This window comes from Haliaeetus albicilla, chromosome 16 (genome assembly GCF_947461875.1).
Source record: "Haliaeetus albicilla chromosome 16, bHalAlb1.1, whole genome shotgun sequence".
Classification (NCBI taxonomy): domain Eukaryota; kingdom Metazoa; phylum Chordata; class Aves; order Accipitriformes; family Accipitridae; genus Haliaeetus; species Haliaeetus albicilla.
In genome coordinates this window covers 2,278,026-2,291,184 of record NC_091498.1, presented here as the reverse complement: position 1 = coordinate 2,291,184, position 13,159 = coordinate 2,278,026, and the positions used below count along the sequence as shown (strand labels likewise).

At 41.9% G+C, this 13,159-nt stretch overlaps 1 protein-coding gene across 1 annotated transcript in view; it reads right to left on the bottom strand.

Moving 5' to 3' along the window:
- CSMD2 (CUB and Sushi multiple domains 2) overlaps window positions 1–13,159 on the bottom strand; it is a 311,633-nt gene that overhangs the window by 277,448 nt on the left and 21,026 nt on the right. Inside the window, exon 2 of the mRNA XM_069802931.1 lies at window positions 3,573–3,789. Coding sequence (XP_069659032.1) covers window positions 3,573–3,789 — 217 coding nt within the window. The remainder of the gene's footprint in view (window positions 1–3,572; window positions 3,790–13,159) is intronic.

Here is a 13,159-nt window from a genome sequence, read left to right as displayed (position 1 = left end):
GTTTTAAACATCTTTGGAAGGAAGAAAAAAAAAATCTGATTTTCTAAATTGACCAGTCCTATTTCGAGTATAAATTCAATGGCTCCCTTCAGGAAAACAGAATTAGGTATCTGAAATGACTGACTGACTGGATGTATTGTAAATGTGTATTTCCTAGATCTGAGTGCAAGCCTAAAACTTCAAATAAGGAAATTAGCAACTAATTTAAGATTCTTACATTAGAAGCGTCCTGCAAATTATCAGCAGCAGATGAAAAAGCTTGAAGATGTCATGCGGCTTTTTGGTTAACTACTGTCTGGTTATGTCACGTAACAACAGTCTGACACAAAAAGGTGCAAAGAGTCTCCCAAATCCCATAGCAATCTTAGATCCATAAATAACTCCAACTATTCAAATTTTAGTCAGGTCTCTGCTGAGCTTCTAAGCCCAGCACAATGGGAAACCAATCAGGAAACTAACCTGATTGGAGCATCTTCTTAACAATGACACAATCAGCAAAGCACAATGGGAATTTTAAAAAAGACTGTTCTTGAGTAACTGCAGTTTTCAGATCAGGTCTCCACATGCATCTCTCTGATCCCACTGGCAGTTCAGAATAGCTAGGAACTTGAAGAGTGAGCATTTGGGAGAGTTTGGTCTGGTGTAACAAGCACAAACATTGCTTAAGAAAACGGAAAGCCACATACAAGCACCAAAGGGAAGTTAATCTCATCTGAACTCATGAAAACACATAGCACTCCTACTCAAGTCAAGGTAGAGACAAAACTGCAGCCATCACTGTTCTTGGGTTTCAAAGAAGATTCTGTTACAGTGGTCCCTGCTGAAAGCCAGTGTATGGTGTTGGGAATAAACACATTATTTGAGAGAAGCTGAAGGAGCAAGGACTCAGAAACAAGCTCTGATTTTAGCAAACAAAGCAAAGTCACAGCACTGAAAGATGACAACAGCCCTGGATGTCTAAATTAAGAAACACATTTAATATTCACATACTCATCACAAACACCCAACGCAAATTCCCTAATATACAGTAAAGCAGTTTATTAGAAAACGTCTCATTGGATTAAGTCTGCTTTTATTCTATTAGGGAACTTTCACACTGCATTAAATTGCAAGACAACAGGGTGTTTGCCAGCACATGATAAACACAATTATTAACCCCTTCTCAGAAATGCACATAGACATGACACTGACACAGCAAGCCAAGGAAGCTCTTAGGAATATATGGCTTAAATAGAACTGCAGGGTATTGAGACAACTAACCATTCTCTATCCCTCAGCACGAGAAAATGTCATCAACACCAAGATCATTCTCTCTTCCCAGTCATGCAGGCATGACCTACTGAAACACATCAGTGATGCTCAACAAAAAGCTCAAGAGTGGAAGAAGCAAAGAGATACAGGTCCTCTGTTAACCATTTTGTTGATCAGCCTTGAACACACTGAACAACACATTTACCTTCTCTACAGAAACATGCTTCTTCCCCCCCCCCTTCTTTTACACTTGCTTACAGCTTATTTTGGCCCGCCTCCTGGTAGCATGAGCTTTGATGAATGACGCATGGTCATCCATCTTCGAGTGCTGAACTTCGATGATGAATTGAGTACATTTGGAAAGCAGTCTGAGAAAAAACAAAATTGATAGCCACAGGAAAAAACAAAAAAGGGAGAAAGAAAAAAAAAGAAAAAAAACAATGTTGGGCAACAGCTACAGAGTTTAATGAGGTGAGACTGATGTACAAAAAAAAATTAGCTGAACAAAGAAGCGAGACACCAAACAGCACAGAGGAGCAAGTTCCAGGTTTTGGAGTCACTACTCTAGATAAGTCCAGGGGAAGAATGCAAGCATCCACCATGCAAGAGTCTCTATCTCATTTGCTGTTATAAGTCCTCTGTGAATGCTCTCAGACCTCTAGAAAACCTCCTCAATAGCTTTTTCCCACCCATTTATTTCACCTTCCTCCATTATACTAAATACACAACATTTCCTGAACACTTGATCTCACTGGAGATGAAACATTCTCACATTGCTTTGTGCTCCTGGTTTCATCCCACAGCTTACACTTATCTACCCAAGTTGCACATGAAGTTCACCAGTAATGCAGAGGACCTTATTTGTCTTCTCACTTTCCCCCAATGCAGGGCTACAAATCAGGACAGTATCAAAGTTGCATCTCAGAGTTCTGTTGTACTGGTCAACTGGAGGAAGATGTCCTTTCTGTTACTTCTATCTATAATCATGTCATGCATAGGAGTAGCTCAGAACAATACCTGGATGCAACTCATCTACAGCGTCTTACTAATTTACTCCACCATGACCCTAATTCTGAATTAATTTCATTCACAGATTTAGCTTCTTCAGCAGAACCTCCCACCAACATCAAGGGCAAAAGGAAACATCTGACACTGCTGAAGAGCAGAGCAATTTGCCAGGGGGCTTCTCAGGGCAAGAGCAGCATTGACTACTCCCCACACCAAGTTTCCTGAGGAGGATTTTATACCTGATGTAGGCATCCTTTACATAATACCCAAAGCAAAGCACCATGCTACCTTCTGATTAAATGATGAGGTCCCATAATTAAGACGTTCTCAAGCATAGTTGCAAGATGAAGATATGATTTATTTGCATAACTGAAATCATCTACATAAAGAGGTGATTTTCACCAGTCTTTCTTTAACTCAGATTTTCCAGTTGGGTTAGACAAGACACTGAGGTCAAAGAATCTGTCCTAAAGTGGTTTGAAGTAAAATTAATTTCCAGGACTGTCCACAACTACAGCATTCTTTCTAGGGATTCTAACACTGAGTGCTGCCACTGTTTCTATTACTTTTGAATATATTACTGTCAGACTTCAGCTGCAATCAGACAACATCAGACAACAGTAGTCACGTCACAAGTCACCAAGCTGATTTCATCTATGCCTCAGATCTGGAGGTCTGAGATCATGACCCCTTCAAATCCAGAAGTCTGACACATCATATAACATTTCCTACCACAGCAATGCGTTATTTTTTCAAGATCAGCCTCTCATTTAACTTTTTATTAGTACCAGGATGGTACCCGAGAGTCTCAGAGATCAGAATCCATGGAGAGCCTTCATACTAAACTGTATTATTTAATAACTCCTTACCCCTAAAGATCCAACAGTTTAGTCAGATGTGACAGAATATCACCCCTGTCCAGCTGGTGAAGAGACTGCAAGTTAGGGAATTACCTAAATGCACCCACAAAGCATTTGGCAGACCAATAAACTGAAACCCATTATCCATCGACCCACTCAGAGAATCTCCTTTGGATTGAGGGAAGCTCCTCTGCACATTAACTCTGCTTTCCTCTTGCTCCATTTTCTAATTAACTTCTCCGGATGTCTAGAATGACTCTTGATAAATCATTACTGTCAGGCATTCAGAGAAACATTTCAAATCTTAACAGAGATAAGAAATCAAAACAACTGTAAGAACTGCTCATGAAGAAGCACTGCCAGTTTATTGCAGTATAAACCTCCAACCTAGACTTAATCCCAGTGGCAGAAATAGGAACATGTTTATAAACATCACTGTTATGAACAATGTACCTTGTTCTCAGATTCCCCTGCTGAGGCAGTCCATCGTAGATAGATAATACATCAAAATCTTCCTCTAATGCAAAGGACTGGAAAACAAGCTGTATCCTGTTCTGCTCCTCAGCAGTGATTGTCCACGTGCAGTTTGCATAATTTGGATATCCGTATGGAAAGCCTGGACTCTGTATTGTCCCATTTGGGCCCTGCAAAATGTGACTGCAGTTCTGGGCTGGCAAGAGAAAAGACAAAAGTACAAGTCAAATGGTGTAGGGTACACATTTAATATCTTCACCATCAAAACAGATCATATGTGGTTCTTTCTACTGAATTTCTTCTCAGTTCATGGTCCCAGGGAACAGATAAAGATAAAACCTAAAGATGCACCTTTGTCCTCCCTGCAGGAGCTTGGACCCCAGATACCCATCTCCTGGGCACTGCTCCCTCTAGCTGTAAACATAATGGGCTAGTAACAGCTGGGTTACAGCAGCTGCTGACTGAACTGGGAAACAGATGCTTACTCAGACATCCTTTCACAGCCCACAACAAAGTCCAATATACTATTCACCAAACACTGTGCATTTAGGGATTTAACATGTTTCAAGAGTGCCTGGCTGTGCTGGGCGCCTGTCTTGGTTTAACCCCAACCAGCAACTTGGCATCACGCAGCCACTTGCTCACTCACCCTGCCCCAGTGGGAGGAGGAGAATTGGAAAAAAAAAAAAAAAATACCACCACAAAAAAAAACCCAAAACCCAAAACTCATGGGTTAAGATAGGAATGATTTAATAACGAAAGTAAAATTAAATATAATACTAACAACAACAATAATAATAAAATATAATAATAGTAACTCTAATGAAAAGGAATCTAACCAAGAGCATGAATGGTTCAGAGACCACAAAACAGCAGAATGACAATGCCAAAGCTGACCATCTCTTTTACCATTAGTTACATTTGAATAAGAGACAGAAGATCAGGGCTCCACTGTGCAGACAAAGAGAAACAGACCACCCCTTACCTTGAAAGGCCAAAAACTGTAATGGACATAATATATAATGAGGAACTGAGTCACCAAATGACTAGTCTATCTGGATAAGACTGCATGAAAACTGAATGGCAAAGTTCAGAAATTAAAGTTGTCCTGACTCCAGAAAGAGCAGGACACAGTTCAAAGGCTTTAACAAACAAGCCATTCTTGAGTAGTTATTTGGAATAAAAAAAACCCAAAGAAAAACCCCAAATCTTTGCAACTTCCTAGAATAACATTTCTTTTTTCCCCATCCACATTCTTTCAGTTAAGCATTGCTCACTAGCCTGAAACTACCTCCTAGCAGGGAGAAGAGCCAAAGGTTTTTATACAAGGCCTTTCCATGCAGACTGCTGTAAAGAAAGGCATGTTCCCACTTGGTCTCTAGTCTGCGTACCCCAGACTGACAACTGTACCACTGCAGAGCAACATGGACTGTGACCCAGAGCCAAGAGCTGCCATCACCAGTAACACTACATAACCCCGTTAGACCTACATGATGGGGGTACATAGGAAAGAAATTGTTAACTAAACCCAGCCCTCTCAGGCTGCTGTTTTCTCTCACCCAGTTCTGAAAGGTTTCCACTCCTCATACAGACTCAACACACAGCAAATGTCTTCCAATCAGTATTCCTAAAGAGCTGCTGTAGAGCTACATCTTCTGAGAATGAAAGCCCAGTCCTGTACCCACTAGCTAAATACTTAACACCTTCCTCAAATCCATTTTCCTTCCCCAAAGCAGTACCTGTGAACACTCCATCCCAAAGATAAAGATCAACTGCCATGATGTAAAATTTCTGGCTATATGAGATTTTCTTCTCTCTGGGGAAACAGGTACATAAATAGGTTTTGGGAACAGCCTAAGTGACAAATTCTCCTTAGTATTTTCCTCTCTCTTCACTGCTACTTTACCTGAATGCCTTTTGAGGCACAAAGAAAAAACTTCACTCCCAACAAACTGGTATAACTCCTACTGGCTTTAATGGAATAGCTCCTCCACACCAAAGCTCAGTTCTAGGCAGTTTGCAAGGCAACTGTTGTGAGACCAAAAGCAGAATCTCACCTTTATCCTATGGCCAGCAGAGCTGCTCATCACTGCTGCCTGCATTTGCTCTGGCTTTTCTTACCAATGCTGGATTGTTTACCCCTGCTTATGTAGATAACCGAGGCTTTCAAGTTGAAATGAATTAGATTAGAAATTACTTCTTTGATTTCTCATTGCTTTTTTCAAAGGCAGCAATGGCATTTGCACTTCTGAGTGTCAACCAGCTACAGGTAAAGAACTGCAGAGTAGTGCTCATTAAAGCCAATTATAATTAGATTGACCTACTTTGGTGCAAAAATGCTTAGTGGAACTTCTCTCTGCAAGACGAAGTTCACACCTTTATGAATCTAAAATGGTCAATCATATTTACTACCCAGGGAATCTTTTTGTATCGTGTTTATTATAACAGTGAGAGTTAGGACAGCCCCATAATCCACCGGGGACTAAAACTGAGCTGGGCACATAACTCATTAACAAGGGCAGACTAAAGCACTTTGCATTTCTATAGCACCTGGCATGTGCCTCCCAGTGCATTCTGTCAATACATAATACATACAAGAGTGAAATCTACCTCCCTCCTCCACTTCAGTTCCATTTATTTGTAGAGTTCACTGAAAGGATGTATTAGCCTGGTGCCAGAAAGCTGCATGGGACTGGGAATATTACCGTTATCACAGAGTGAAATTAGGCCGAGTTTGGTTTAATAACTTGGAGACTGCCAAAGATCCATAAGCTTCAGTTCTCTAAAATTCAATCACATCCTCTTTTCTTCAACCAGACTGGCACTCAAAAGGCAATGTGGGGATATTGAATCTGTCTCTACTGCACATTTTTTATTTTAATCATAAGTAAATGTCATCAGAACAATTTAAGGAAATTGGGAAATTAAAGAGCCTGTATCTCTCCATTTCCTGATGGTATAAAAGCTACTGATGCTGCATAAAGTTCAGAAAATAAATTCAAGGTCAGAGACACCGTGTTCCAAAGACGTCCAAGGTCATATGAAAGGCAACAAGCTTTAAGATCAGTATAAATTCATTAAATCCTTGCATAATTACCGATTAAAACAAAGACCAGAAAAATGTACATAATCTTAAAACTAGCTGAAAAAAAACAAATCATAGAAAAATAGGACACAGTTTTATGACATATTAAATCAATCTACTGAAATATTTGTGTGTTCATGATTTTGACCAAGATGTGCTTTGGACACAGCTAAAAGAAAATTGCTTACTGCAAACAAAAGTTAGTTTTCCAAAAGTTGACAAACTGGAAAGCAATATATTCTTCATCAACCGTAATAGTAGGGAACTTCATTTATATTGGACACTGCTGGAAAAAGTCACCAGGAAGCCAAAGAGAATTTATGCGTACTCTGTAATTCACTTTGAGGTTTAAGTTAGTTCAGCTCAGGCTTGACTGACAAAACTTTATCTAAAATCTGAAGTACATGACAAGGAAACGCTCCATTTCTCCTCAGAAGACTTGCAAAAACAATTCTCATCATCCCTTTGGCCCTGGAGCATAAATAAGTAGAAAGGTAGGAAAGGACAACACCAGTGTCTGTGCTATAAATTTCCAGGTGAATTCGTATTTGACAGAGGACAACATTCTTGTAAAATTTCTGGAGCATTCTCTCCAACCCAGAAGTTTGACACGAAGGACCTCCACACACCATACTCAAGTAATGAGAATGCAGCACCTTCCCTCCTGGATCAGTCAACCACCCGCTTTGCCCTTTATCTCAGCTCTGATGGGGCTACACCAGGTGACCACGAGAAACGGCAGCAATGACAGGACAAGCCGTACCCAGGGACTGCCGCCTTTATACCCTCTGTAGATTAACCATCAGCCCTGGTATCAGAGGAATCAATTACAACCCTTCCAGAATGGTTGCGTTTCCCCCCTTCTCAATTTGCCACTCCTTATTCAGAAGCTACAAGAGTGAATGAGGCAGGTAAATACAGAAAACCAACAGATCAGATGTCATCTGCCAGAAGGCTCAGTGTGGCAGTGTAAAAATTGATGCAGATATGCCAGCTTCTAATACTATTACTCATGGACTCATACTTTCTGAAGGTGTAACACCAACAGGAAACTCATCAGTGGATATGCGTTTATGGGCACATGCCCTATTTTGTGACGGAGATGACCAGTCTGAGACTGGAGCTAATTCTCACTTGTACTCTGCCAATGCAACCTGCTATTTTCAATTCTGGAAAGTGGTTTATTATGACAGTATATCTTTTTAATGAATGCGTCAGTGTTATTTTATTGCAGTAGCATTTAAAGTTTCCAGACAAGGACAAAGGCTTTATGCATTGTGTTTGCATGGCAAGGTTTTGGTAGCTGGGGGGCTACAGGGGTGGCTTCTGTGAGAAGCTGCTGGAAGCTTCCCCCGTGTCCAACAGAGCTGATGCCAGCCAGCTCCAAGACGGACCCGCTGCTGGCCAAGGCCGAGCCCATCAGCGACAGTGGTGGTGCCTCTGGGAGAGCAGATTGAAGAAGCGAAAAAAATGTTGCTGGGACACAGAAACTGCAGTGAGAGAAAGGAGTGAGAATACGTAAGAGAAAGAACTCTGCAGACCCCCCAGGTCAGCGAAGGAGGGGAAGGCGCCAGAGCAGAGATTCCCCTGCAGCCCGTGGGGAAGACCATGGTGAGGCAGGCTGTCCCCCTGCAGCCCAGGGAGGTCCACGGTGGAGCAGATCTCCACCTGCAGCCCGGGGAGGACCCCATGCCAGAGCAGGGGGATGCCCAAAGGAGGCTGCGATCCCGTGGGAACCCCGTGCTGGAGCAGGCTCCTGGCAGGACCTGTGGCCCCGTGGAGAGAGGAGCCCACGCCAGAGCAGGTTTGCTGGCAGGACTTGTGACCCCGTGGGGGACCCACGCTGGAGCAGTCTGTGCCTGAAGGACTGCAGCCCATGGAAGGGACCCCATGCTGGGGCAGTTCGTGGAGAACTGTCTCCTGTGGGAGGGACCCCAGGGGGCAGAGTGAAAAGTCCTGACCCTGAAGAGGATGGAAGGGCAGAGCCGTGATGAACTGACCGTAACCCCCATTCCCCATCCCCCTGCACCACTGGGTGGGGGTAGGTAGAGAATTCAGGAGTGAAGCTATGCCTGTGAAGAAGGGAGGGGTGGGGGGAAGGTGTTTTAAGATTTCGTTTTATTTCTCATTACCCTGCTCTGGTTTGATTGGCAATAAATTAAGTTAATTTTCCCCAAGTCGAGTCTTTTTTGCCCGTGACAGTAATCGATTGAGTGATCTCTCCCTGTCCTTATCAGGACTCATGAGCCTTTCGTTATATTTTCTCTCCCCTGTCCAGCTGAGGGGGGTGGAGGGGGAGTGATAGAGTGGCTGCGTGGTGCTTAGTTGCTGGCTGGGGTTAAACCACAACACTTCATCATACTTGGAACTGTTCAATGGACAAAGCCTTTCCCCAAAAGGGATCACAATCTAAGGTGGAGGAAAAAAACACAACCCAAGGAAACCCCACACTTGTGGAGGGCTTGGGACTTTGCAGAAAAACATCTTTATCGGGGGCACAACCATTTGCTCAATGATAGAGCTCAGAAGTCAGCTCTATCAGTCTCTACTTACAATACTTGTTTTGTGAAATATATACTGCTTGAACAATGTAAACAGACTAATCAGCCTCACTTCTGGCTCATATGCACAAGGAAAATGATGAAATATTTACTTTGCAATATGCTCACAGAAGAACTGCATTTTTAACAGAAACACAGGCTGCCTGCAGCATTTTATAATACACAGTTAATCCACATGCCACAGAACTTAACATGACTGGACACTTAACCAAAAAATAAATATCAGCTGAATACAACCGTGGCTGGCTGTCTCTTGCTTAAGCGGGAAAGTTGCAAACCCCTCAAGCTTCATCCTGGGTATCGATCAGCCTCTTGCCATAAGTTGGGTAGGAAGAACGCCCTTGCACTCAAAAACCAAGACTTCTTTTGACAGTACAAGCTACATGACTGGAGACAGAAGCTAGTGGGAGGTTTATTTACACTGTATATCTGAAGTTGTTTAGACACATGAGCATGGGACTGTTCGCGTGTCAGTCACTCCAGCTTTACAGTGGCCTCTAACGCAACATGGCTAACTGCATTCTGGTGCAGAACCAGTTCACCCCCCAATGACTACAGTGTGGATAGCATTAACTGGTTCTCATGTCTTCCATGTCTCATGACAGGCAGTCATGATGGTCACTGCACATTGACCAAAACAAACCAGGTTACATTTACCAAGAAGGAGACTCACTCATTCAAGCACATTCATAGCAACAGAATTTTGTTATTTCCTTCAAATAAGCAACACCTCTGTACAGGAGTGAGCTGCCTTGGCTGCTGTACCCTTCAAGCCCCTGGCTGGGACTGGGTTTCATCATTTGGTCTAGAATTTCAGCAGCTCTACAGACTCAGATAAACTTGTACATTCAAATTCTGTCACTACAAATCTTCATCAAGTTGTCAGAAGCTAAGTAACAAACAAAGGCCTTGTCTGATATTACAAGAGCAAAGGAAATGGGTACAAAACATCATCTTCCACCTACTTTCAATTCCTTAAACCTACCAGGCCAGACCCATGGCTGTGTAAATCAAGGAAGTATTTTAACTATGTTGATTTACACCATATTAATATCTAAGGAAGCAATAGTTTAGAGAGAGGGAAACAGAATTTATTTCTGAAGTGCTTCCTAAAATATAAGTTGATGCACTTTGTTTCTCAGCAGAAATCTAATTTAGCAAACACTGATGTATGGTCACTGCACAATTCAAAAGGAACAAATACCAAATCATATACCCTGACTTGCTCTCAGCAGTATCATCTGTTGGTGATACATGGCTGTCTTCTCCTTAATGCAGTAGGTTTTGGTATTGTCATTTTCTTTAGTTATTGTTACTTAGGCACAAATATTTCTACTTTGTGTTGTTCTAGCCTATTCAATGAAAGAGATGAACATAAAAAAACACCTTTCCCCAAGAAAACTGAAATCCATATCCTGCAGACACACAGCACATTCCATCCTGCCCTAAAATACCAGGGGCAAATCCTGCTCGTACATCAGCAACTTCTCATTTTTTTTCTATTTACACTACTGTACAGAGTCATTCACCTTCATTGCATAAAGTTCTTCAAACCAAGACACTAGATCCCAACTCAAACAGCACTCAAATGCTGATATAGGTTTTCACAGCATGCTGTGAGAGCGCATCTGGGGACTGTGATGAGTAGGGTAGAGCTCAAGGACGGAGACACAGCTAAAACAACCAAACTCGGTGCAGAAGTGCCCCAGCTTTCTTTGTGGGATGACACATGTGAAACCACACAAGACTCATTCAGCTTCTCACACAACTGGGTATATGCCACAGCACAAGATCAACACCTTGGGTCCCTACTAAACACTCCCTTTTGCATGAAGGCACCAACCCCATTCTGAAGAAGCCTCAGAACATGGGTGTCAGGAACTGGTTGTGAAATGTTCACAGCAGCTTCTTTGCACAGGTCTTTTCACAACCTTCTCCCCAAAAAGAACATATTAAAAACTCATCCCTTGTATTGAAGATTTCACCTTTAAGAACTCCAATTTTTTTAAACGTTGTTTGATCTGCCACCTAAATAGGAAAAATGTTCCTTTTCCCAATGTTTACTGTTTTGAATCATTTATCAGCAACTAATTATGCCTCCTTACATAGTCTTCTAAATCATTATGGGCAATCACAAACAGTAAGTAGTTCACCCACAGCCTAGCTTTGACTCTCTTGCTCATACAATTTAAGTGAACAAACAGGGTAAGTACCTTCACACTTCATAAATCTAAGCCTTGTTTCCCTAAGTATTCACCTTTTCATAGTTTTAACTTAACCTACAGTCTTACATCAAAGCCTCCTGGGTAATAAATAATGCAGAGACATTCCATTAACTATAACTTTTAATCAAAAGCCAGTGGATCCAAGAACATCATCAAGGGAATGATTTACATCTCAGCCAGTACCTTTTTCTCTCTGAACACATGAAGTGATAAACTGAAGAATGCAAGGGCAAAGAACATGCATTTTATCTGAATCCAGCTCATGCCACTACTGCCAAATCCAGAAAGAATTATAACATCCACCTCAAATCAAAAGCAGTATGTGAGTTTTCAGCAGGATGGCACAATGCTGTGATACCGCAAATCAAACATATCATTCCTGAAACCAACTTAGTCACCTCCAGTTCTCTGGAGAGACACATTACTTCCCTTCCATTCTAACAGTCTTTCACTCCCACTCTGTCATCACTTTCTGTCCCTTTTAGTGCTGCCCAGGCTTTTACACTGTTATTGCAGAGATCTGTTACATTTAGGCATTGTTCCAACGTTAGCATAACAATTCAATTTTAAGGGCTTCCCAAGTAGAAAAAAAAGAGAGGAACAGAAGACATGATGGTGGAGTGAAGATGCTGTAGTAATGTATTTAGTTTTTCCCATGGGTGACCTCACTTCCTCTCCCAACCAAAAAATTTGTCTTGGAAAATTATGCAAATTTCCTATATTTCCATGTTTGGGACTTCTAGTCACATTGCTGACCTCGGACTTCCCCAGAAAAAGCTCCAACCAAACCATGTTACAGCTGGAAACTACAAATACTTGCACAGAAGAGGAAAGGGAAGTCTGGGACTTCCAACTGTCACTGCACCATCCTCACGCATTGCCACACTGTTCTGTGATCAAGTAACATTTCCAACGCATCTTAGAAATGACACATATTTCAGATTAGGAAAAAATGGACAAAAGCATTGTAGCTCTCCACTTCCTCAATATCTGGCCCAGATTCATCTTGTTATTACTTTAGACCACAGCATTTTCTCCTACCTACACTGGACTCAAAGAACAGTTTATTCTCCCCAGTCATCTCCTCCCAAGACAGGCGATTTTCAAAAAAACTGCAGCTCATAATGCCTGTGGACATCTGTGAAAGGCAAGAAAAGAGCCTCATATCCAGTCTTTTAAATTCTCTAGAAATACAAAAGCACCTACATAGAAATAAAGGCACCTAACACTGGAAATGTTGAGGTCAACAGATCCAAAATTGTTGGAAAGCACTATTATAAAATAAACAAACCCAACTTGTTCCATGCATCCTTGTTCAATGATGTCTCTGAACCCTTAGTGAGGTTCTGGACTCCCCTTAGCTGTTCCATATCGGTCCTGAAGTGTAAAGTCAAAAACTGGACAGAGTGCAGCAGCTAAGTCCAAGCCCGAGCTGAACACTGCCTCATCCATGTGGCTGGGATGCCAACAGTCACCCCCAGTGGTCCATCCCCTCCTCTACACCAAGCTAGCCTTCTTTGAAGAAAGTCTTTTCTGATTTATTATACTTTGGTTTTATATTTCATGAACGAACCTTGAAAGGGCATATACTTCCAATAACAAGGTCAAAGGAGTTCTGACATGCTGTAGAGAAAAAAGGAAACATCCAATTTCAGGTAACATCAAAACCCATTGCAGGACAACACTTGAAATCAC